Source organism: Symphalangus syndactylus, chromosome 13 (genome assembly GCF_028878055.3).
Source record: "Symphalangus syndactylus isolate Jambi chromosome 13, NHGRI_mSymSyn1-v2.1_pri, whole genome shotgun sequence".
In the NCBI taxonomy this organism is placed as follows: Eukaryota; Metazoa; Chordata; class Mammalia; order Primates; family Hylobatidae; genus Symphalangus; species Symphalangus syndactylus.
In genome coordinates this window covers 102,067,551-102,090,770 of record NC_072435.2, presented here as the reverse complement: position 1 = coordinate 102,090,770, position 23,220 = coordinate 102,067,551, and the positions used below count along the sequence as shown (strand labels likewise).

Genomic DNA, 23,220 nt, shown 5'->3' with positions numbered 1-23,220 from the left:
CTCTCTCAGAAAGATTAGACTGGCTTGGAATGGTTTCCTGAGAAGGATGTTCATTTATAAGAGATACAACCATTCAAGGGCATCTGAATTTTTTAAAAACTATCACTTTTGGTGGCTGAAAAATATAATCACAGATAAAACCACAACAAAGCCCTGTATGTGAGAATGCCTGGTCCCAAGGCTCTTGCTGTCCCCCTTGTTAGCAGTGAGGCTCTGGGGAGTCACTTAGCTATTTAGGGCGTCAGTTTCTTCACGTATAAAGGGCATCATCACGCTTGTGAAGTGTTTCCAAATCTCCAGAGCATTGTTGGCCGCTTTGCCCTGGGAACTCCCTCAGCACTGCCGAGATTAATCCTCAGCATCGACTGCAGGGCAGTGCTCCATGACCAGCACATGTCTTGGCCTCCTCCACTGGACTATGTCCTCGGTCAGGCAGAGACCTTGTCCTGTTCTTTTATCCTTAGTCCAGTGCCTCGTACGTGGCAGGTACCGAATGATGAACGACGAAGTCCTCCTGCCAGCACCCAGCACGCTGCCTTTAACTCTTCCAGCCTGACTGAGTGTTCACTGAAATGGCGTGCCCCACACTGCAGGGCAACTGCATCGTTGATGGATTTGGGAAGTGGATTTGCTACACAATGTGAGATAATCAGGATCACCCTAGAAAACTCCTCAAAAAGCCCACAAAGTACAGTAGGATTGTACATTTAATCCAGTACAGCAATCTTTATGCACCATCAATTTTGAGAACTATAAGCTAGGTTAAAAAAAGGAACTGGCATAGCAAAGATCTGGACATTCAAACTCCTTTTTGAAATACCGTTGAAATACATATTGAGGCCAGGCGCAGTGGCTTACACTTGTGATCCCCGCACTTTGGGAGGCCAAGGCGGGCAGATCACTTGAGCCCAGGAGTTCAAGACCAGCCAGGGCAACATGTGAAACTCCGTCTCTACCAAAAATACAAAAATTAGCTGGGTGTGGTGGCATGCGCCTGTAGTCTCAACAACTCAGGAGGCTGAGGTGGGAGGATAGCCTGAGCCCGGGAGGTTGAGGCTGAGGTGAGCCGTGATCTTCCCACTGCACTCCAGCCTGGGTGACAGAGTGAGACCCTGTCTCAAAAGAAAAAAAAGAAAAAAGAATACCTATTGAGTCCCTGCCATGAGGGCGAGGAAGGCCTGCTCGCCTGCAGTGTCCTTCATTCTGCTTTCACTGATACCTCTATGACTGTTACACCTACGTGTGTTAGAAATTTTTTGTGAAGAAAAAGAAGTGAGGTTGAGTTCTCAAGTCAATGACTAGCCTGGGTCCCTGGAACATCCCTCTTTTGAAACCCAGTACACATTAACTTGGGACCTTTAAGGGCTTTGAAACAGTCCTGTGGAATGTTTAACTTGGTTACCCCCAGTTCCTCAACCTTAGTTTGACATAGGAGCTTGATTCTTGTTGGTATATAATACCTATTAATACTCTGTTGAACATCTTCAGTGGGATGAAGCCCTAGGCCATTACTCAACGTGTTTCTGACTCTGATTTTACAAACAATCCTTAACACAAATGTTTATCTGGCTTCAGGGCAGCAGTTGAGGACAAATTAGAAATGAGTAAGGAAGCCTGTCAGATTAAAAAGGAAATGGACAGCTAGCATCCTAGCAGGCATGGAAGGGACAGAGCATGACAAGGCAGCCACGGGGCTGGATTCAGACATTTAATGAATAGTATGGCATGGTACGATCACGGAGGTTCAAAATAATAGCAATTGAGTCCATAAGGGAAGACGACATTCTTGCTTGACAAGGTAGGAACAAATTAATTATATTTCACCAAGACTAAAATTACAAAGTTTGGGTGTGTAAAGGCAAGATTTAATTGTTGGGAAAATTTATCAGAGCCAGCCACCACAACAAAAGCCAGGCTGACCAGATCAAATGGATTCTTCACATCCTCCAAGTTTCAGAAGAATCTTGAATATTGTTAGTCAGAAGATATGGTAAATTTGACCCCTAACATTCTCTTGAAGGAGTAAGGTCTTCTAATGAGTGAATGTCAAGATATCAGCACATAAGTAATAGTTAATATTTATCCTTTAGGTCACATCCTTCTGTGAATCAAGCTGCCTTGCAGTCCACATAGTCAGCATCTCTCCCATGGCTCGAGGCACACTGACCAACGTTGTTTAGCTAGTCTTATAGTATATAAAAAGCCTCTCCATTTTTTGTTTGTTTGTTTTAGAGAGCGAATACGCAAGGGAATTCTTCACAGGAGGAGAAGTAGTCCTAAATCCCTTCTGCTTTCCGTTGCATTGGATGTATCGCTTGTTCTCTTTAATAATCATTTTTTCCATCCTCATTCATTGTACTTGGACAGTTTTAACCTGGGGATAATGTTCATAGACTGTAGTTCCTGGAAGAGCAGCTTGCAGGCATATGGAATACGGAGGGAAGACACATGGCAGGATGACTTGCAGTAATGGCACCTGAAACCCAAGTCAGCAAGTGTTAAGACAGACAGCAACTCGGAAACAAAGGCCTCCATGTAGGAAGTGAGAATGGTCTCTATAAAGTTCTGTTATCATTCTATCAAATTATCTTTCTATTCCTAAGTGTTCAGTTGCACTATCATATAAGTACATATGTGCCCAGAAAAAAAGAAACATCCAAGGAAGCAAAAGAAAAAATGAAACAAATACCATTCCCTCCAGTGTTTAAAGCATGCAAGTTGAGTCAGTTGTTACCACACATCTAGCCCTTTCTCCATAAAATGTAAAACATTTGCCTATATACTGTTTTGAAAGAGCTCCAGAAATCTGAACCATTGTGAAATTTACTCAGATTTAAATTTTTTCATTGTTTAAAGAGTTTTAAACCAATTCAATCGATCTCCATGTATTTGATAAGCATCTACTATACTAGCAGTATATTATTCTAGGCAAGGCGCTCAACAATTATAACTTGGTTTCTGTCATTAAGATACGTAAAGTCTGATGGAAAAGACAAGACTTTTGAATAGGACAGTGGTATTCAATCAAATGGTAACTTTTCTAGTGCTCTTCAGGCTTGGTTATTTCTATGAGTATTGGAAGGTACTATACTTACAACATGTTGTCCCTTGTGCAAAACTAAGAAATGTGTGTATGTGCGCATGTGCATATATGTTCCCACTTAACCCCAACAACGACAGCCCATGTTCATAACCAATTTGCCTCATATTCCAATTAGGACTTTATTTTCTCTTCTTTCCGGAAGAGCTGGTAAACTGAACTTAGTTCTTAATCAATGGCTACAACTGTAGAAGGGTCCCTGGGGAGAAAGTGAATTATTCTTTCAGGTTTCAGACCAAAATAGGACCTTACCCTACTCCTCAAGGGTTCGAAGCAGCTAGGACAGTAGGTAACCAGCACGACTCCTGACTCTTAACAGGTAGAAAACTAGGTCCTCACAGTTAAAGAGGGGGAAAATGAAGAATAGCAACTGAGGCTTGGAAGATGTGGTGCTGACCAGAAATTGCAGGGGGATTCCTTAGTGAACAAAGGATTGGCCATTCTGGAGGGTAGTAAGACAGTGTGTGTAAAAACTGTAAATGTGCATATTCTTTGATTTTGTAATCCTAAGAGTGGCAAAGGTATGTGCACAAGAATGTTGACAGCCACACTATTTATAACAGTGTAAGGTGAGACTATGCAAATGTCCACTGGGACATTTAGATAGAAGACTGTGAAGCCATTAGACCTGCTGTTGTGGACGCACATTTATTGAAATGGAAGGTGTCCAGGACAAACTGTGAAGTGAAAAAAGCAGTTTGTTAATCAGCATGGTCCCAAGGGGGCCCTCAAACAGGTTTTGTAAGTGTATGGAGCCCCCAAAATCATATGTAAAATTTTAAGTTTTTTTGTGTGTATATTTGTATTTTTCTGCCCTTATCAGAATCTTGAAAGAGTCACCAAAATGTTAATAGTGGTCATCTCTGTGTGGTGGGAATTAATGTGACTCGCTTTATATTTGTGGTAACTTTTGAATGTTTTACAATGAGCAGGGATCATTTTTGCAATCCGCAAAATAAAGCTTGTATTATTTTAGAAAAGAAAAGCAAGAACTGAGACTGAGAATGTGCACGTGCTGGTGGTAACTATGCAGAGTTTCCTGAGGAGGAGAATGGGAGAAGACTAACCCTCACAAATGCACAATTGATGTTATGACGAGGGGACGCAGGGTGCTTAACCTGTATTAGATCCGTTAACAGTACAAATATAAACTTGGTGAGTTACTTTTTCTTAAAAGATTATCTAAAGACCTATTTAATGCATTCGAGTTCAAAAATTATGTTTTTAATGTGCTTGGGTTGATGTAATTTATCTAGGAATCATGTTCATGCTTTCATTAAATTGGGGAAATGCATTTAATGGGGGTAACTTTTCGCTTCTTCTCCTGACTAGTACATTACCCAATGACTCTGATCCAAGCTAATCTATTTTAAATTTCCATATGTACTGATTCATATTCCAGAAAGCCCTTTAATCTTCTCTATTATTAAATACCTCTCCATCATTTAAAATGTTCCAATGTGCGTGTGTGTGTATAAAACCTTACCTTACCTTGTATCTGAACAATTTGCAAAGGTAGAAACTTGACGTGAACCACAATAAAATGAATGGATTTTTTTAGGGCAAAGGTAGCAAAAAGGGGAGGCTGTGGCTTCACACGAGAAATGACTGTCCAGTGAAGCATCCTCTATGAACTAATTATCTTAATAGGGATTTTCTTTTTCCTGAAATCTTCCTTTTGGACCTCTCTTTTGTGACTTATGCCCTTAGTGTCTTCTGTAGAACAACAGCCGTGCTGTAAACATCCCCATAGCAATGCCTCACTAATGTGCAAATCCCTGACAAAAGGCCAGTTTCAAGGTTCCAAACTGCTCTAATTACCTAGCCTCCATTGTGCCGCTCATTAAAGAGCGACTTCCTCCAACGACGCCCATGCTCCCTCCCACTCAACCCAGCACACATCATCAGGTAATGATGGGAAAAATGACAGCATCATTACGCTCCTCGGCCAGAAAGCAGCACCCGAGGCGGCGGCTAGACTACTAGAATGGATTAGGATTTTTTTCTGTTGGCAACAAGGGTATAAGTAGGCCACTCAAAATCAGACATACAGTATATATTGAGGTCTGTTTAATTACAGTAAAGACCCTCAAACTGTATAACCTGATTTAGTCCTCTTTCAAAGGATTTCAAATACAATATACACTGAATACATACGCTTCAAAATCAGACACTGCTATCAGATGCTCTCTAAATGAGACAGAAATGAAGCATGAAAGAAGATATACATTTAGCAGAATAATGTTGAAGGATCAATCGCTGCTTACAGGTCTTCTTGCTTACATTACCTTCCCTGGGTAACCAGTGGTGGAGAGGGGAAGGTTTTCAAAGCACATAAGTGAATCGGGTTGCCTGTTTTCTTTTTTCTCCGGGGGTGGGGAGAGGGAGGAAGAATGCAAGGGGGAGGAAGAGAAGAGGAAACTCTTTTTGAAGTTCCATGACCTCTATTTTTAATGACGTGATTCTTCTGTACCATCCTTTCGAAGTAAATTATTTAAAAATCCTTGTGTCAAATTTGAAGATTTAAGCATAGTGGAACTAGGATCCAGGCATCTTCCTATCACATGATTTCTTTTCTTTTTTTTTCTTTTTGGTTGCACAGCCCAGACTATAAAAAGCAAGCTCAATATGCATTTCAAAAGACAAATAGACATCTCAGGGCTGAAGCAAACCCCCATCTCATTCATATAAAAAAGAGCTAGGCTTATTCTTGGAATCATGTCCCCTCTTCTCTGCAACCTTATGAAAGATGAACTGCAAATGGCCACCTCTTCTGTCAGTTTTTAAAGTGAAATCATCTCTTTACAGACAAGAGTCTTCTACACCAAAATCATGAAATAACTGGCTAAAAGGTTTTGACATTTATCTGGCAAGGGATACACTGCGTTTTAAGAAGCGCACTTGTTCAACTTGTGATTCGCTTTTTTCAACTTAGAAATTAGTAGCTCAGGATGGCAAGAAGTTGAGGCTCTGTCTGGAAGGAAACTACGGTGGGGACTCAATGGGGAAAAGGTGGCCCACAAATTCCTCAAACCCCAGCAATGAATGCTATTTGAGCCTAACTATGTCTTGGGGATGGCCCCTATCTAGAGAAAAGGCACTCTGGGGAGGGCAGGTGAGGGGCAATGAAGGGGTGAGGCTGGAAGCTCTGTAGCTTCTGCCTTAGATCTTGTTGGACCTTGCCTCTGATTGAAAAGTTAAGTAAATAACTCACTTCTGGCTGGGTGTGGTAGCTCATGCCTGTAAATCCCAGCACTTTGGGAGGGATCACTTGAGCCCAGGAGTTTGAGACAAGCCTGGGCAACATGGTGAAACCCTGTCTCTACAAAACATACAAAAGTTAGTCAGTCGTGGTGGTGTGAGCCTGAAGTCCCAGCTACTCAGGGGACTGAGGTGAGAGGATCGCTTGAGCCTGGGAGGTTGAGGCTGCAGTAAGCCGAGATCACATCACTGCACTCCAGCCTGGGTGACAGAGTGAGACTCTGTCTTGAAACAACAAAAACCAAAAACAAAATTAAAAACCCCTCGCTTTTGGGGAACTATGGATTCTCTTGCCTACGGGAGTGTTTTAGGAATAACCCTAAGCGAGCTTTTTGTTCTTTGGTGACAGAGTGGAATCATTACAAATAGGAAAGGTGGTGCAACTGCACAAAAACAAAAAAAATCTAGCATCATCTTTTAAGGGGACCTTTGTGTACGAAACTCTACACAGAAACTATAAACTTTACAAATGACATGATTTACTTATTGGCAATCCTACAAATGCAGGGTATCATTCAACCAGTATTTTTTATGAAGCATCTACCAGGTCCCAGGCTGGAGAAATGAGGGTAAACATGACAGGATGCAATCAGAATGAACTAGAAGATAAGCTCCTTGGGAGCAGCCATCATCTGTCTTGTTCACTGCTGCATTTCTGGGGCCTAGAACAGTGTCTGACACTTAGCAGACGCTTACTAAATGTTTGCTGAATAAATTACTGAGACAGACCCGGTTTCTGCCCTCACAGAATCTACAGTACAAGTGTGAAGCAGCTAGCCATGGCAGAGAGAGTACAGACAAGGGGGCAGGGTACCAGGTCGTCTTGGTCTTGGCTCTTGGCTCTGTCACCAATTTGCTATAAGACTTGCGGCAGCATCCCTGGCTCTTTGGGTCTGAAGTTACAAATGAAAGCATTTGATGTAATCTTCCCTAAAGAGTTTCTTTAACACACTGTGTTTCTAACACCCAACAATGCATCTGCTAGGATTTTCACAGGCAAATAGCGTTATAAAAAGTACCTGAGAGAATATTTAAAAGAAGATAAAAGTTTGTACTCCTTGGGAGCTTAGCCTCTAGTTGTCTAGGAAGTAGATCATGATGTAGACAAATGAGACATGTACACAGAGTATCCCCAATGACAGGAATACACGCATGAAGGAGGGTGTTAGTGATCACAGACAGAGGCTGGAGAATGTGTGGATAGGATCCAGGGTCAATTCTTGAGCTGTGATTTAAGAGGTAAGGGGTGTGGTATGGGAGACATATGGTATCCACTTACCAGCCAGAATACCCCAGAAGTCCACACTGCCCACAGACATCAACCTCAAAGGCATCACTTGAAATCATTAGTCTCTCTAGCAAAAGCATACTGGCTCCATAACCGATTAAACAGTCACGTTCCATTTCCCCAAGACGCAAGCCACCATCGCGAGACCGTCCTTCAGTGGGTTGCCTTTGAAACAAGTTATTAGACAAATGTGTTATTATTCTGTTAAACAAAGAGGCAGCATCACATGCTGGCAGAGAGCACGAGGCTTTGGAGCAGGGCTCACCTGGATCCAAATCAATAACTGGACAGGGACCTTGAACACGCTGCTCAGCCTCATTTGTAAAAGTGCATAAGCACACCTATCCCAAAGAGCCTCAATTGAGAAAAGATGTAATATTGATGGTTGTTATGGTTAAGTGAATATATAATTGCATAATATCATATGATGTAATAACATATTAATATATAATCACAGAAAACACCATTACTATTACCATCACTATCATTATTATTCGGACAGCAGAGTTTTCAAATCAGGAAACAATGTCTTTAAGTATTTTCAAAGAGTCTCAGTATTCTATTATTTAAAAGCAGAAAAACTAAGCAGAACAGACTGTGGGGGAAACCTGGATCCTTCAGTAGTTGCGGCCAGAGCTGTTAGCCTTTTGAATGGATTCCCTGTGGTTTATGTATATGCTGGGCTTGAGAATACTTTAAAAGTTCAGAATCCAGGACCCAGAGATGTAGCTAAAATTAGGGGGATCTGAACAATTTAGGCAACGTCATGTAGGTATGGATCACACAAATTATTTGGGGGAAAAAAAAAGCAAGCTCCCTGGCAGGCTTCTTAAAGCCTCCCTGGCAGGCTACTTTGAGCAAGGGTGACCATGCACCCCTCGTTTGCTGTATTCCATAGCATCTTTTAATCTTTGTTGTTGCTGCCAGTCTCCCAAAGAATTAAGGTGAACACAGCGTATGCCAACACATACCGAAATTTTAAGATTTTTTAAATTATGGTTGAGTTTCAATGTGGAATCAAAGAAGCTGCAGATTACTTGTTGAAAGGAAATATACACATGAATAATTTACAAATAGGTCTAAATAAACACATTATAGTGGAAACTTCATAACTGAGCACATCTATACATTTTTATCTGCCGGTAGAAACACAAAAGGGTAGTTGCTCCCTTCACTTGAGGTCAGTGAACAAGGTAAAGGTAGACAGACCACATGTGGACAGAATCCAATACTTGGATTTTAACCAACTAAGATAACTGACTACAGACAAATGCACTTGAGGCAGTCTTCATATGGAAGAGCCAAAAGTTACCAGAGTAATAACTTTTTCTACACAACAAAGCAAAATATAGGAAATAACTGCTTTGACATTTATGTTACTCTGAAATAGTTTTTGGATGTTGTAACTGAAATGGAAGTTTAGGAGGGGATAGCATTTAGGGAAGAAATACATCTAACCCAATTACGGTCCCATTGCTGAGGTGATTATTGTCTTGAGAATCTCAACGACTCTTCCCTCTTTGCAGTTTTAAGCACTTACATGTCTATCATTTCAACACACATGTGCATGTGCTCAGTTTTAAATGGTCAAAGAATTGAGTCATCTACACCTCTCCCTTGGCTTAAAAAAAAAATAAAACCCCAAACATGAGCTGCCTCATCCTTGCCCCCTCTCCACATTGTTACATCCAGGCAGTGCTCAGTGAAAGTGGGGAGGGAACTGGATGCTTGCTGATACCACCTGTGGATGGGTGCTGTACACATTCTGTATTCACACTCTTGACATTCACCAGCACCTGTTAAGTAGGTACTATTGTCTCCACTTTAAATATGAGAAATGCTGAAGCTGAGCGTTTCATCAGACTGTGGTCATCAGTGATCTGTCCAAGGCTTGTGATGGAATGAAAAGGTGGAGATGAGATCACAGCCTTGTCCGTCTGACTCCAAGGCCTGGGTTCCCCCCCCTAGCCCAGGGTTCCTCAACCTCAGCACTGCTGACATACTGAGCTGGGTAACTCTTTGTTGTAGGGGGCTGTCCCTGCAGCATCCCTGGCCTCTCCCTACTAGATGCCAGTAGCTACTTCCCCAGCCCCAAGTTGGGACATCTGAAAATGTTTCCAGATGTTGTTAAATGTCCCCTGGGAGGCAAAATCATCCCTGGCTGAGAACCACTGCCCTCGACTATGCATCTCCAGCTGGAAAAAGTAGCACTAAGAACACGTGAAACTTAGTAGCTGTAATTCTCTTTCCCAAGAAATTTATCCATTCATTAACACACAGACATTGTGCTTGGGATTGAGGGTACACCTGTGAATGGGGCACAAGTGGCCCCTAACCTCCTCTAGCTTACTCAAATAAGTCTGCAAGTGGAGGTACTTTATGCTTCAATAACATTAGTTTTAAAAAACTCCAATTGTGGTTTATGCTACCAAACAATGCATGCATGTGTCTTCTGTGTACACATGGGTACATGCAGGTATATCAATGTGTGTGTGGGTATATACATACACATCTTCCTATATGAACCTTTATAAATAGGACCATATTTGCAGACATTTACACAGTAAATAGTTGTGTTAGGAGTCCACTGGCAAGACCTATGGTGTGTTTGCTCTTGCGCTTGTGAAATATTTAATTGGCTGCTACTTTTTCATTTTAATCATACATATATAATTTTCTTAATGCCAAACTTGCCAAATTTTGACATCTCAGGAAAACAGAAACTTTGTTGAGTCTGCTTTTTGCCATATCTGGAAAATACAAGGTGGACTTGACTGTATTATCAATTCTTTTTGTAAGTACTTTTCTCTTACCTGGTAAGGACGGCTCGTGGGCCCCGGGCCCGGGCATGCATTTTATCCAGCACCATGTGTTTCAGCTTCTGATAGTACACGGGACCGAAATAGATGTATGCTTCTAAGGGCTCACTGAAAGAAAGATCAAGTGTTGTGGGTTAAGAAACTAAGTTTGGGCTAACAAGAGACAGCCTTTGGACCCATCACTGGCAGGTCCTTACTCATTTATGACTGACTGGATAAGAATGATTTTCAGTCTGTAGTGAATGAAAAGACTAGTTCTAAAAACATGAAAAGTACCACAGCTATATTCAAAGATAAATGGCTCTACAAAGAAATAGACATTTAAACAGGTTGGGAAACAGTGTGTATGGAATGATCCCTCTTTCAGGGTGACCTCCCTGGTCAGGCCACTATCCTTTCTTGCTTGGGCTACCACAGATAATCTTCTTTTTTTTTTTTTTTTTTTTTTTTTTTTTTTTTTTTTTTTTTGAGATAGAGTCTCGCTGTCGCCCAGGCTGGAGTGCAGTGGCACAATCTCGGCTCACTGCAGGCTCCATCCCCCAGGGTTCACGCCATTCTCCTGCCTCAGCCTCCCGAGTAGCTGGGACTACAGGCGCCCGCCACCTCGCCCGGATAATTTTTTGTATTTTTAGTAGAGACGGGGTTTCACTGTGTTAGCCAGGATGGTCTCGATCTCCTGACCCCATGATCCGCCCGCCTCGGCCTCCCAAAGTGCTGGGATTACAGGCGTGAGCCACCGCATCCGGCTACTACAGATTATCTTGTAATCAATCTCCCTGCTTCCACTCTCATCCCTCAACAATCTATTCTTTGCATAAAAAGTCAGGGGGACGCCTTCTAAAATGTAAATCACAATAGGTCATTCTTCTGTCCTGAACTCACCAATGGCTTCCCATCATACTTGGAATCTGTATTGCCAACATTCTATATTATGGCCATATGGTGAGACATACTCCAGTTCCTGCACACCTCACTGTTTCCTATTCCCGTGTCCCGCCAGTCACTCTACTCCAGCAACACTGGCCTCTTCATTACTCCTCAAATGGAACAAGCCTGTTCCTCTCCTGGGGCCTCTGACTTACCGTTTCCTTTGCCTGAAACACTCCCCCACCAGGTACTTATATGGCTCTGTCAAACATTTCACCTGCTCAGAGAGACGTTCCCTGAACACTGCATCTAAAGAAGTCCTCCTCCCACCTGTCATCGTCACTCTGGCCCTGTCTCAATCTGACCCTTTGGCACACTTGCCCCTTTTGGTACCATAATGTACATTTATTATCTCTTGGATTATTGCCTGTCTTCCCCACAAGAAGTAACTCTGCAAGGATAAGCACTTTGTCTCCTTTGTCACGGTGGCTCCAGCACCTGTGACCCTACCTAGCACACAACTGGTACTCAATAAATGTCTATTACATAACTGCTTCAATGAATCTTTAGAAAGGCTGTAATAAGAGTTTAAGAAGAGGGTATATATATATAGGTACTTTGACAGAAGAAACTTTTTCTCATTAATCTGGAGCAAGAACAACCAGAGCACTGATGTCTTAAAAAAAATTTTTTTTTAACTGTCTCAAACTTTCTTCTTCAAAGGGAAGGAAGCATCTACCATGTGCTACTTAATCCACACAACAATCCAGGGAGGAAGAACTGTCACCTCTATTTTGAAGATGAAGAAATGGACACAGAGATCCCGAGAGGTCAGGTAAGAGCTGGTGAGTGGTGCCGTGAGGGTTCAAATCCAGGGCTCTCCCTGCAACACTGGTCTGATTTGCAACAAGTAAACTCTGGGCTACAGCATGATGTAAAAGTAGAAAAAGTAAAGGAAACAACAGACACAGCAGAGAGGCAAAGAAAAAGCTTGGCCGCTGCTTGCTCAGTGTCCCTGATCACACTCAGCATCCTGAGCCAAGGCTTTTGCGGTCATCAGGCCATTCTGCTGACTTCAGCACAACCTGGTTCTTGGAAGACACAGAGTGGAGTGGAAGGCACAATGGAGAGGGTATTAAGAGACCCTGTCCTTGTCTTGGTTTTGTCACATAGTAAAGTAATTACATGACCTCTCTAGCTGGACTGTTCTTAGTTGTACAAGAAAGCGGTTAGAACAAGATTCTTTCTAGCTCTAACAGTGAATGATTCTATTCCTCAATGGTAGGGTTGCTCATGGTAGAATTTATGACACTCGGTTACCCAATGCTATTCCATCATCCACAGAGTAAAGCCATATGCAATTTTTCCTCCTACCTATGTTCAAGAATGAACAAAAGGTGAAAGCTGGTGGGTGATATGTTTAAATGCCCTTGGGAATTTTCAACTCAACAGTGCTTCTCAGATTTTGTCACTGAAATAAATGGCAAAGAAAGGAAAACTCTGGCTGGAGGCATAGGGGAAGGCAGTGTGGACTGGGATATAGACTAACCATTGTCTATGGCAAGCAGGATATAATCCATCCAATTCTTTCAGTACAAATTATGTTCACAAAGGTCCACCAAATTGATCCTATGGTTTTGCACTTTCTGGTCAGCATCTGACCAAAAATGTGCCTTATTTCTGGGTGGAGAAGTGAAGAGAAGGTTAATGAATTTAGCAATGACAACTATGTTTTCTGAAATGGTCACAATTATTTTATTGAACCATTTCTGAAATGGCCCATTAGTCTTTTCCTGTAATGTGATTTTCTGTAACATCTCAGGTATGACACACCTAAGAAATCCGTATTATTATAGTTTTAATAGGCAATTTTTAAAAGCACTCCACATTTTTAATAGATAGAGGTTTTAACAATTTCAATCAAATCTGGAGAGTCTATTTGCAGCACTAAAATCAAGCTCTGTTCTTACACATGCTTCCATGCTGAGTTTCACTAGTGTTCAAGTGGTTTAAAACCTCAGGGCGCAGTGGCTGACGCCTGTAATCCCAGCACTTTGGGAGGCCAAGGTGGGTGGATCACTTGAGGTCAGGAGTTCGAGACCAGCCTGGCCAACTTGGCGAAACCCTGTCTCTACTCAAAATACAAAAATTAGCTGGGCATGGTGGTCTGCACCTGTAGTCCCAACTACTTGGGAGGCTGAGGCAGGAGAATTGCTTGAACCCCCTGGGAAGCAGAGGTTGCAGTGAGCTGAGACAGCGCCATTGCACTCCAGCCTGGGCAACAAGAGCGAAGCTCTGTCTCAAAAAAAAAAAAAAAAAACCCAAAAAACAAAAAAAACCTCCCAAAACCAAACTAAAAAACAAAAAACAACACCCAGAAGAACACTATAAACACTAGGTCCTGGAGTTTTATCTGGCATTAAATACCTAATTGTGTCTTAATTTAGGCAACTAATTTGATCCTTTAAAAACCACGATGATTCCAGCTTCAGAACCTTGTCATTCACGATCATTGCAGGGATCTGTTTCTCACAGGTTAACACAAGCTCCCAAGCCTGGTCACCTAGCTCTTCTTCCCCTCCACCCTCACCTCGGGCTGCTGGCACTGCCTCATCACTGCACCGCAGCCAGGCTGGCCTCTTCCTGTTCCCTGAACTTACCAAGCTCTTTCCCTGGCAAAGTGTTAAACATTAACTTTTCCTCTCCATTAAACACTCTTCGAATGCCCTATCCTTCTCACCCTTTAACTCTCAGCTGAAATATCATATCCAATGCCTCACAGGGGCCTTCTCACCCACTCTGTCTTCATTTTGGTGAGAGCTATATCTACTTGTATTTATTTGTCTGCATTCCTTTTTTCAATAAATGTTTATGGAGTGCCTGCTGTGTGTCAGGCCCTGTGCTATGCCCTGGAAATAGAACAGTAAACAAAACAGACCAGCCCTGCTTTCATGGAGGTTACATTCTAGTTGGGGAGACAGGCAATAGTATTACTATGTAGTATATTTGAAAATGGTCAGTGCTACAGGGAAAATAAAGCAGCAAATGGGCAGTATGGGGTTACAGTTTTAAATTAGATGGTCACAGTAGGCCCTATTGTGTCTGTTATTTTTTAATGTCTAGCAACACACCTAAACGGTCAGCTCCATAGAACTGGGACCATGTCTACTATATTTATTGGTATATACTCAGTGCCTAGCACATATTAGGTAGGTGCTTACCACACCTTTAGTGAACACATGCACAAATGTTAGGCCTCGGTCTATCTGTGAAAGCATTTATTATTCTGATACTCATCACATAAATGCAGGGAAAGTTCAACAGCTAAAGGAAAACTTTGCATTATATGTAATTGATGTGTTCCTTAAAAGTAGGCATAGGGTAGAAATCATATTTTGGTAAATTAAATCTTTTCTACTTTATATTTTTTGAGACGAGGTCTCACTATATTGCCCAGGCTAGCCTCAAATTCCTGGGCGATCCACCCGCCTTGGCCTCCCAAAAATCTTTTCTACTTTCTAAATTATCATCTTACCAGTACAAACAGCACTCCTCAATTATTAGTTTTCTAAAGTTAGATTTTCTTGTATCCAGTTTCTTAAAAAAACAAAGCTTAAGGCATATAGCCTTAACGCTTACACCTTAAGGCAGGGGTGTCCGATCTTTTGGCTTCCCTGGGACATACTGGAAGAAGAAGAACTGTCTTGGGCCATACATAAAATACACTAACACTAACGATAGCTGATGAGCTTAAAAAAAAAAAAATTTTTTTTTTTAAATCATGAAAAACTCTCATAATGTTTTTTAAGAAAGTTTACGAATTTGTGTCGGACCGCATTCAAAGCCGTCCTGGGCCACATGCCGCCCATGGGCTGTACAAGCTTGCCTGAAGGTATACTTTAAATAGAGTATACCTTAAGGCCTTGTCTCTCCTATCCTAGTAAAACCATTCTTTGTCTTTAAAATAGCTCAATCGCATGCTTACCCTGTGATGCCGGATGTAACATAGTCTTTCCCCAAGTAGTTATAACCATGGCGAACGAGGTCCTCACACACATCCTTCACTTTACTGCCTCCAAATGCAGTGCCGTAGTGGAATCTGCCATCCAGCACACCGGCCTTGCCAGCCAGCAGCTCAATGAGCTTCCCCACCTGCAGGATGTGAACAAATTAAGTGAGCACCTCCCTGTGGCACAAACTCTCTCTGCTTATTTATCTCCAGCTCATTTCCCCATGACCACTATTAATAACAATGATAAATTAATAGAAGCAGTATTTAAGCTTGACATGTGTGATCTAATTTTACGCCTCTCAATACCCCTATGAGATAGGTCCTATATTTCTTCATTTTACAGATGAAGAAAGTGAAGTATGGGAAGGATAAGCAACTTGTCCAAGGCCACACAGCTGGTAAGAGGTGGAGCACCAGGATCACCAAAAATAATCTTTGAAAGGGAGATCCATTTAGGTTCAAGACAAGGGGTTCTCTTTTGCTGAGGGGTAAATTCATCACTCAGAAGACTCCACTCTCAAAGGGAGGTATAGACGTGCTCCTCATTCTTTCTGTAGAAGGGAGTGGCCCAGAATCGTCAGGGGCTGGAAGCCTGTTTATCTGGCAAGCGGCAAAAGAGCTCTACCTGAAAAAACAGCTTCAGAGTCCTCGTCACCTCCACTCACTCTAACTAAACTAACTGCCTGCTTCTTCCTTAAAGGCAGTGCCTCTGAAAAACCTACAGGTCACTGACCGTCATTCGTGATGGGAAGCCATGTGGGTTCATGATGATGTCCGGACAGATGCCAGAATCACAAAATGGCATGTCTTCCTGGGGGACGATCAAGCCACAAACACCTGGGGGAGAGAAGATTTCATGCCACATAAAGCAAATTGGCAGAAAGGAAGAATACGGTACTTAATTGGGATCTCCCCGCTGCTATCTCTATTTCCACTGCTCTAAAATCTTCCCCATGGCCTCTATCAAGAGTAACAAAAGCGATTTTCAACAATCCTGCTGGACAAACAGTTCAAAAATGACTCTCCTTGCGAAAGGCACTGCAGCCTGTGGACTGTGCTGCTGGCATGGCACACAATGGTGCTGTCGGGCTGCCTGCCCACCCTCCTGTGCCACAGAGACTGAAGAGCAGCGGCTTCACTGGACCCCAGGCCTGCGGCCATCCCTGAAGCTTTAAGTCAGCAGCAGTTTTGCTCTTCATTAGCTAGTTCGTGATCTGCTGGGTTCTGCACCCAAGTTATAGGAATCCAAGTTCTCTGATCCCCAAACACAGAAATGATTGGATGAGGGGTGTGCTTACAATGTGGTTTGAAAAACCAGTGACAAGAAGTACCTGTGTGTGACTGATGTGCTAACAGGTCTACCTATAGGCTGCAGTGCTCTGGCTGGTTGGCTGATTTTTGCCAGGGCTTCCCTGGCTGAGTCTAAACTGCCCAAAGGAATTTTTTTTGTTTGTTTGTTTTTGTTTTTTTTTTTGAGACGGAGTCTTGCTCTGTTGCCCAGGCTGGAGTGCAATGGCGCGATCTCGGCTCACTGCAAGCTCCGCCTCCCAGGTTCACGCCATTCTCCTGCCTCAGCCTCTCTGAGTAGCTGGGACTACAGGCGCCCGCCACCACGCCCGGCTAATTTTTTGTATTTTTAGTAGAGACGGGGTTTCACCGTGGTCTCGATCTTCTGACCTCGTGACCCGCCCGCCTCGGCCTCCCAAAGTGCTGGGATTACAAGCGTGAGCCACCGCGCCCGGCCAACTGCCCAAAGGAATTTTAATTCCTATAGCTTACAGCCCATTAGGAAAGTGATCTTTGATTGAACTTGTAAAGTTGAACAAGAAAATTAAATACCAAATTGTTCTCGGAAAAAAAAGGCTAGAATTAGAAATGGAATTCTAAGAATGAAAACAAAACAAAAATCTACCAACTCTATGTACTACTAATATTCTCTTAAATTAATTCCCTTAATATTATTCTAACCTATAGGGGATTTTGTTGCTAAATAGTTTTTCATTCCTCTAATTTCTTCTTCTTGGGACGAGGAGTAGGAATAGAAGTTAGATTGTTAACTACACCCTCCATAATTTGGAATCAGAAAACTACTGTACAGTGGCATTGGACTAAGAAAACAAACGCTTTTACATTGGTAGTAAAAGACAAAATTCCTTTTCTCTGCGTGTAAAGTTATTAACTATCTGCCCCTATTGCAAAGAAACTGCTCTCAAATATTTCATTGAATTTGATTCTATGTAATTATTCAAACTATTTCAATAGTTTGTGATTTGTTATAATCACCAGGAGCTAAAGTCAAAAGAAAAAGAATGCCATTTGCCTATGCAATACTGGTTATTAATATTCTTATTTCTCGTAGCTGCCAACAATATGGATATTGTGGAGCTGAATTCTAGAGCATATAGTTAGTTTAAATTGGCTTTTGGGTTAAAATGGTATTGTTTACTATAAATATAAGCTTTCCTACATGAAGAACAGAAACAATCATTCAGTTCACTTTATTTCAAATTCAGCTACAATGTGTTAGAATTTCAAACAAGCAGAGTGTGTGACCCTTCTTTCTTCCCTCCAAAAATCCATCTTATCCACACTGAAATTTTCTGACAAAACCCTAGGACTACTGGGAAATCTACTTTGAAAGAGATCAAATTGTAAATCTAGGTGCACCGACAACAACATTGTTCAGCAGTGAACAAAATGTTAAAAACGGCAATCCCTAAAGGGGCCGGTTCTGGGACGAGCTCGGGTGAGAATGTAATTTTGGCTGGTGAGGAGACGGAGGGTTCAGCTATACCCCTGAAAAAACAAAACCAAAGAAAAAACTCGGCACCCCTTAAGCAGCAGTTCGCAGGAGGAGGCCGGCGTCTGCTCAGGAGGAAGCTGCCTGTCCACCCTCCATCAAGAGAAGGTGGGAGAGAGGGGCAGGAGGTGCAGAAACTGACCAAGGAAGCATGACGTACTTATATTGGGGGTGGGTAAGGAGAGAGATGACTTACATTTTGTGTTTTAAGTTTTAATTGACACATTTAATTAAGCAAATTCAACTTTATTATGTTATTAACATGAAAAAAGTGCTCGTTCCACTGAAATGTGAATCTCTAATATCTTTGCTTGAAATTTGATTAATAATATTTAGTGCAGAGCTTCCTTCTGGGAAGTTGTTTTCTTATCAGCCCTCTTCTGACATTTTGTTTAAGAAATGCACATAAGTAGCTTTCAGATTTTTTTCCTTCCATTATAGGAACTGCTTTGGCAATATCTGAACCAAGGGCACCTGTAAGTCAAAAATTAAATCTTAGCTGACTTAAAATTACTTTAGGCCCTGAAAACCCTTTTATATGCCAAGATGGTTCCCATAGCAGACAGCCCTGTGTTGTTTGTTTTGTGTGAAAGTGAATGATAAAAGATCCATGAAATCGACACAGAAAGCCAGAACAGCAGAAAGAACTGAGGGCTCTCCATCATTGCGGCTTCTACCCTCTGCTGACTTGCGGAACAATGGAAGCTACACATCCAACTGCAGATCTAACACAGCTGTGCATTTCATTAGATGAAGAGCACTAGTGACACAAGTAAATAATTAACTTATTCTGGTCCGCTGACTGTGCTTATGAGACCAGTCATAGCTGACAGATTTTAATACAAGTTAACACAAAGAGACCATAATGAGCTTAGAAGTTAAAACAAAATATTTAGACAGAATTTGATGATCTCGAATCTCAAATTAGACAGATGATTTTTAAAAGTTTGTATTTTACTGAATTCATTAGGGGTAGAAAGAGAGTTCTCAATCTTAGAACCAGACTTTTCTTTTTCTAACAGTATTTCTCTGTTTCAGAATTATTCAAATCCTTAATCACAGCGGGAAGGTTTCTTTTCTTATTTTCAAATGAAAGATTAAAACTGTTTTCTCCAGGGACAGAGGCATAAAGTCCATTCCAATATTTAGAAATCTTAAAAGTTATGGTCCTTTTCCCTTAACGCTGGTTTAAAATGTAAATGATATGCGGTGCGCTTCAGTGTGTTAACACTCCCCTGGATCCTTGAAAAGAGGATGGACTACAAATAAACCATATCTAATGGAAGCTGTTGTGAAACAATTACCAATTCATACCTTAAACGCTTACACAGCATTTTGGATTTTAAAATAAAATTTCATCCCCTGGCTCAAGCTGGTGTCTCAACCCCATTGTTTACAGCACAACCTCCTGGCAATAAAATGCAAATACATCAGTTTAACATGCCCAGGAACATTTAATGCACTCAGGAGGGCCAAATGGGAATCGGACCACAGACTACAGTATAGAACTTTTAACAAATGTAAATAGATAGTAAGAGAAAAAATAGAAACACAGAAAGTTAGAGGAGAAAGGGACTGCCGATACCCCAATCAACAAAATATTATTCCATCACCATCCATCTTAATTTCTAGTTGTAAAGGGGAAGAATTTAGGGAGTCTAAATCTGACTGCCGATCTACTCAGGAGAGGCACTTCTGACATCCACTATCACAGCTCTCTGTATCATGCTCCAGACACTGCTGGCTCCTACATCAATTTGTTATTTCTATTTCCAAGGCTTCACAGAACAACATAGAAATCATTTAAGAATAGGTTTGCTCAGGAAAAGTCAAGTTAATCTCAGGAATCATTTGATTGTCTTTAAAAATATTTATTTTTTCTTTTCTTAGACAGAGTCTCACTCTCTTGCCCAGGCTGGAGTGCAGTGGCACAATCATGGCTCACTCAAGTGATCTTTCCACCTCAGCCTCCCTAGTAGCTGGGACTACCACATCCAGCTGTGTGCCACCACGTCCAGCTAATTTTTAATTTTTTTTTTTTTTTTAAAGAGATGAGGTCTCACTATGTTGCCCAGGCTGGTCTCAAGTTCCTGGACTCAAGTCAAAGGGCTGGGATTAGAGGCGTGAGCCACCATGGCTTAAAAAGTATTCCTAATTCTAAACAGCAACTGACTTTTTCAAAAGTCATTTTTGGCCTTTAAAAAATACTGGTTTTAGTGTACTGTCTCTGTGTAATGGACTATCTTAACTCAAACAGGAAAAAAAAAAGGTAAAAAAAGAAGAAAAAATGGTAAGAAAAATTAACGCATTCTAGTAGCATATGAAGACAGGAAAGCAAATGGCAACTGCAGAAGACAATTGTAATGCCATCTCTAATTCAAGAGATGTTTTTGATGTGACTCAATGTGTTGAGACCTGACTAGTAAATTGTTTCAATTTTGTTGATGGCCAGTTCTCGTTTTAATATCACAGTCTGCTTTAATTTTTACATTTTTATTTAGCAAGTCTACCTTCTAAGTGTAATCACATTTGAATTAAATTTACCCCTCTGAGGTTAATATATATTATTACTCTTCCTTTTCTGAGTGAGGAAAGAGAAAAAGAATCATTTCCCTCAATTGCTGCAGAAGTAGAGAGGCTCAGGGCCCCAACTCCAGATAGGCGGGGAGGTAGCTTATGTCGAGTCATCTGAGTGAATACTGAAAACTTCGTAAATATATTGTATACATTTATACAATTCAGCTTGCCACTTTCTAATGCTCTAAATGATGTGGAGCACATCTGGCAGGATGGTTTGCTGAAATAATCCTAATCAAAGTCTAAATTACCTCCTTTTACTTTCTGCAGATACTCAGCCGTTGGACAAGGCTATTTATTCTGCACAGTTTTATACTCTTTACACTGAATGGTGAAATGATGCTATGGTTTTTCTCCATCAGTCACAGTGCAAGAAGAGAGCCATGTTTAGTAAGGGATGCACACTCAACCAGTGCCCAGTATTAGTGAGGTTTATAAACGTGGGGGAAATGCCGTCTGTAAAAAATTCATCACCCCTTGGACTCTTAGACCTATGTAGAGCAGGCGAATCGAGGAATTGGGTGACTTTAATTTGACTCAACACTGTTCCACTGATGTGTTACCTTGGGGGTGGGGGGGAAGCACGACTTTCTGGTGAGCCTTAGTTGTTTGCTCTTTGTAACGGGAATAATTAGCACCTATCTCATGAGGCAATTGTGTTAGAAGAACAGATGAGCTAATGTCTGAGAGGTACTTTAAGGTCCTTAGAGAAAGGCTGCATCTAAATACAAGGAATTATTATTATATAAGAAACCTAATTACTCTCAGCAGGAAGCAAACTAGCAAAGCAAAGGAGACCAACTTAATGAATAGAAGGAGCAGTTGCAGTTGCACTAACTTTGGCTGGAGAGGCAGAAAAGCAGATCACTCCTTCCTGGGTTGTGCAGGTCATCTAACATCATCAAGACACTGTCTCCTGATAACCTTCACGAGGCCTGGGGTTGCAGATATCTATTGGGGAATAGTTTACTGCTGATGAATATGGTGGTAAATGGGGCCAAAGAAGCAGTAGGAATGCTTTCAAGTTTGACTGTTCCTATTAAGAAATGGTTTGCTTTGAGTAAACTCATCTCAATGAGCCTTTATACATTCAGAAATGAAATCTCTAAATCAAAATGTTAAGGCTAACACAGGTGGTTATTCCTTTCTTCCCCTCCCCTTTTCCAGCTATCAAATTAACCTCCTTTTATTTTTCACACCACCACCTTAAATAATCCCCAGAGGGAGGGGAGTAGACAAAAACTGTTGAATCATATTGGCTTTGTTCTGTTGTTGAATCATTTCCAGATCTATCACATCACTTGCCATATCCCGGTTGACATAATTTTAATTCGGCTCTTCCTTACATGTTAACAGATAAATAATGCATAAGAAAACTTGATTAGCTTTCTTATTAAAACATCACTCTAAATGAGAGGAGGCGCTAGAAGACAATACAGTTTTTACACAGCTTTCCCATGAGCAGTTGAATGGTTTGATGTGATAAATTTGCATAGTCTGAAGCGCACAAAGGGCTGATTAATTGAAACCCTTACAATGCTTTTGCAAGCAGCTATTGTAAAACAATAACTATAGGAACTTTACAAAATACACACGGCTGAATGTGTCAAGAGCTTAATAAAATGTGTTGAGGCTACACTATTTGGAAACAGAATTGGAGATTTTTATTCTGGACCATAAAACACTAAATACCCTAATTTCAAAGCTTTAGGTGGATATTTACTGAAAGGTCAGAGGGTTACTGGCGAGCTACTGAAGACCAAAATTTGTTCCTAAAAAAAGCCAATTCCATAAAATCTTCTTCCAATAATGTATCTGTGTGGACGAAGAAACCCTGATTTAATAACATTAAAGTAAGAGCTGCTAGAGTTTTGGTTTTAGACTGAAACTCTGATGGATCGTTTGGCATCGTACACCTTATGATGGGGCTCATACGGATAGCCCTACCAGCCTCCTTCTCCCCTCCCACTTAGAAACTTCCATTCAAGCAGGATCAAGCAAAGTAGAGAGCCAAAGCTATCCAGACTGTTTAAAGCTGTGGACTTGCAGAGAGGATTTTACACAGTCTCAAGTACTACATGATACAAGGTATTATTATTATTACTTTAAATCAGGTTCTTTTCACTGTCTCAATTTTAGAAAGCATAATACAGAAAAAAGGACTAACAAATGAAGGTCTAGCAAAACCAAACTTTTAAACCAAACCTTGTTTAACAGATAAACTTTCTCCTTGGCTTTTCCATCACGCATGAATTACCATTTTCTTACTTCCCACAGCCTCTTTATATCTACTGTAAAAGGATTCTTTAATGTGTTGGAAAGTCAGGGCAGGTTTTCTTTTCTTCTAAGAAACATTCAATCAAAATCTTAATACATTAATTCTGCAGGTTATTGAACAACTTATTAGTGCAAAACGGAAGCAAGTGACCTTATAATGGAACTTTTTTTGTATAAGAGAGGGTCAAAGATGAATCTTCCAAATGATTTTATCCATAT

The 23,220-nt window shown here is 41.2% G+C and overlaps 1 protein-coding gene across 7 annotated transcripts in view; it reads right to left on the bottom strand.

Moving 5' to 3' along the window:
- The window catches only part of POLR3B (RNA polymerase III subunit B), a 220,959-nt gene that overhangs the window by 70,674 nt on the left and 127,065 nt on the right, over positions 1–23,220 (bottom strand). For 3 of the 7 annotated variants that reach the window (XM_055238356.2, XM_055238360.2, XM_055238359.2), the window contains exons 24-28: positions 16,081–16,184; positions 15,321–15,487; positions 10,463–10,576; positions 7,641–7,814; positions 1,696–2,476 (exon numbers count right to left, since the gene is read on the bottom strand). In XM_055238356.2, the coding sequence (XP_055094331.1) occupies positions 2,347–2,476; positions 7,641–7,814; positions 10,463–10,576; positions 15,321–15,487; positions 16,081–16,184 (689 nt within the window). In that variant the 3' untranslated portion in view covers positions 1,696–2,346. The other 4 variants (XM_055238357.2, XM_055238358.2, XM_063615208.1 and 1 more) reach the window with 2 other exon arrangements.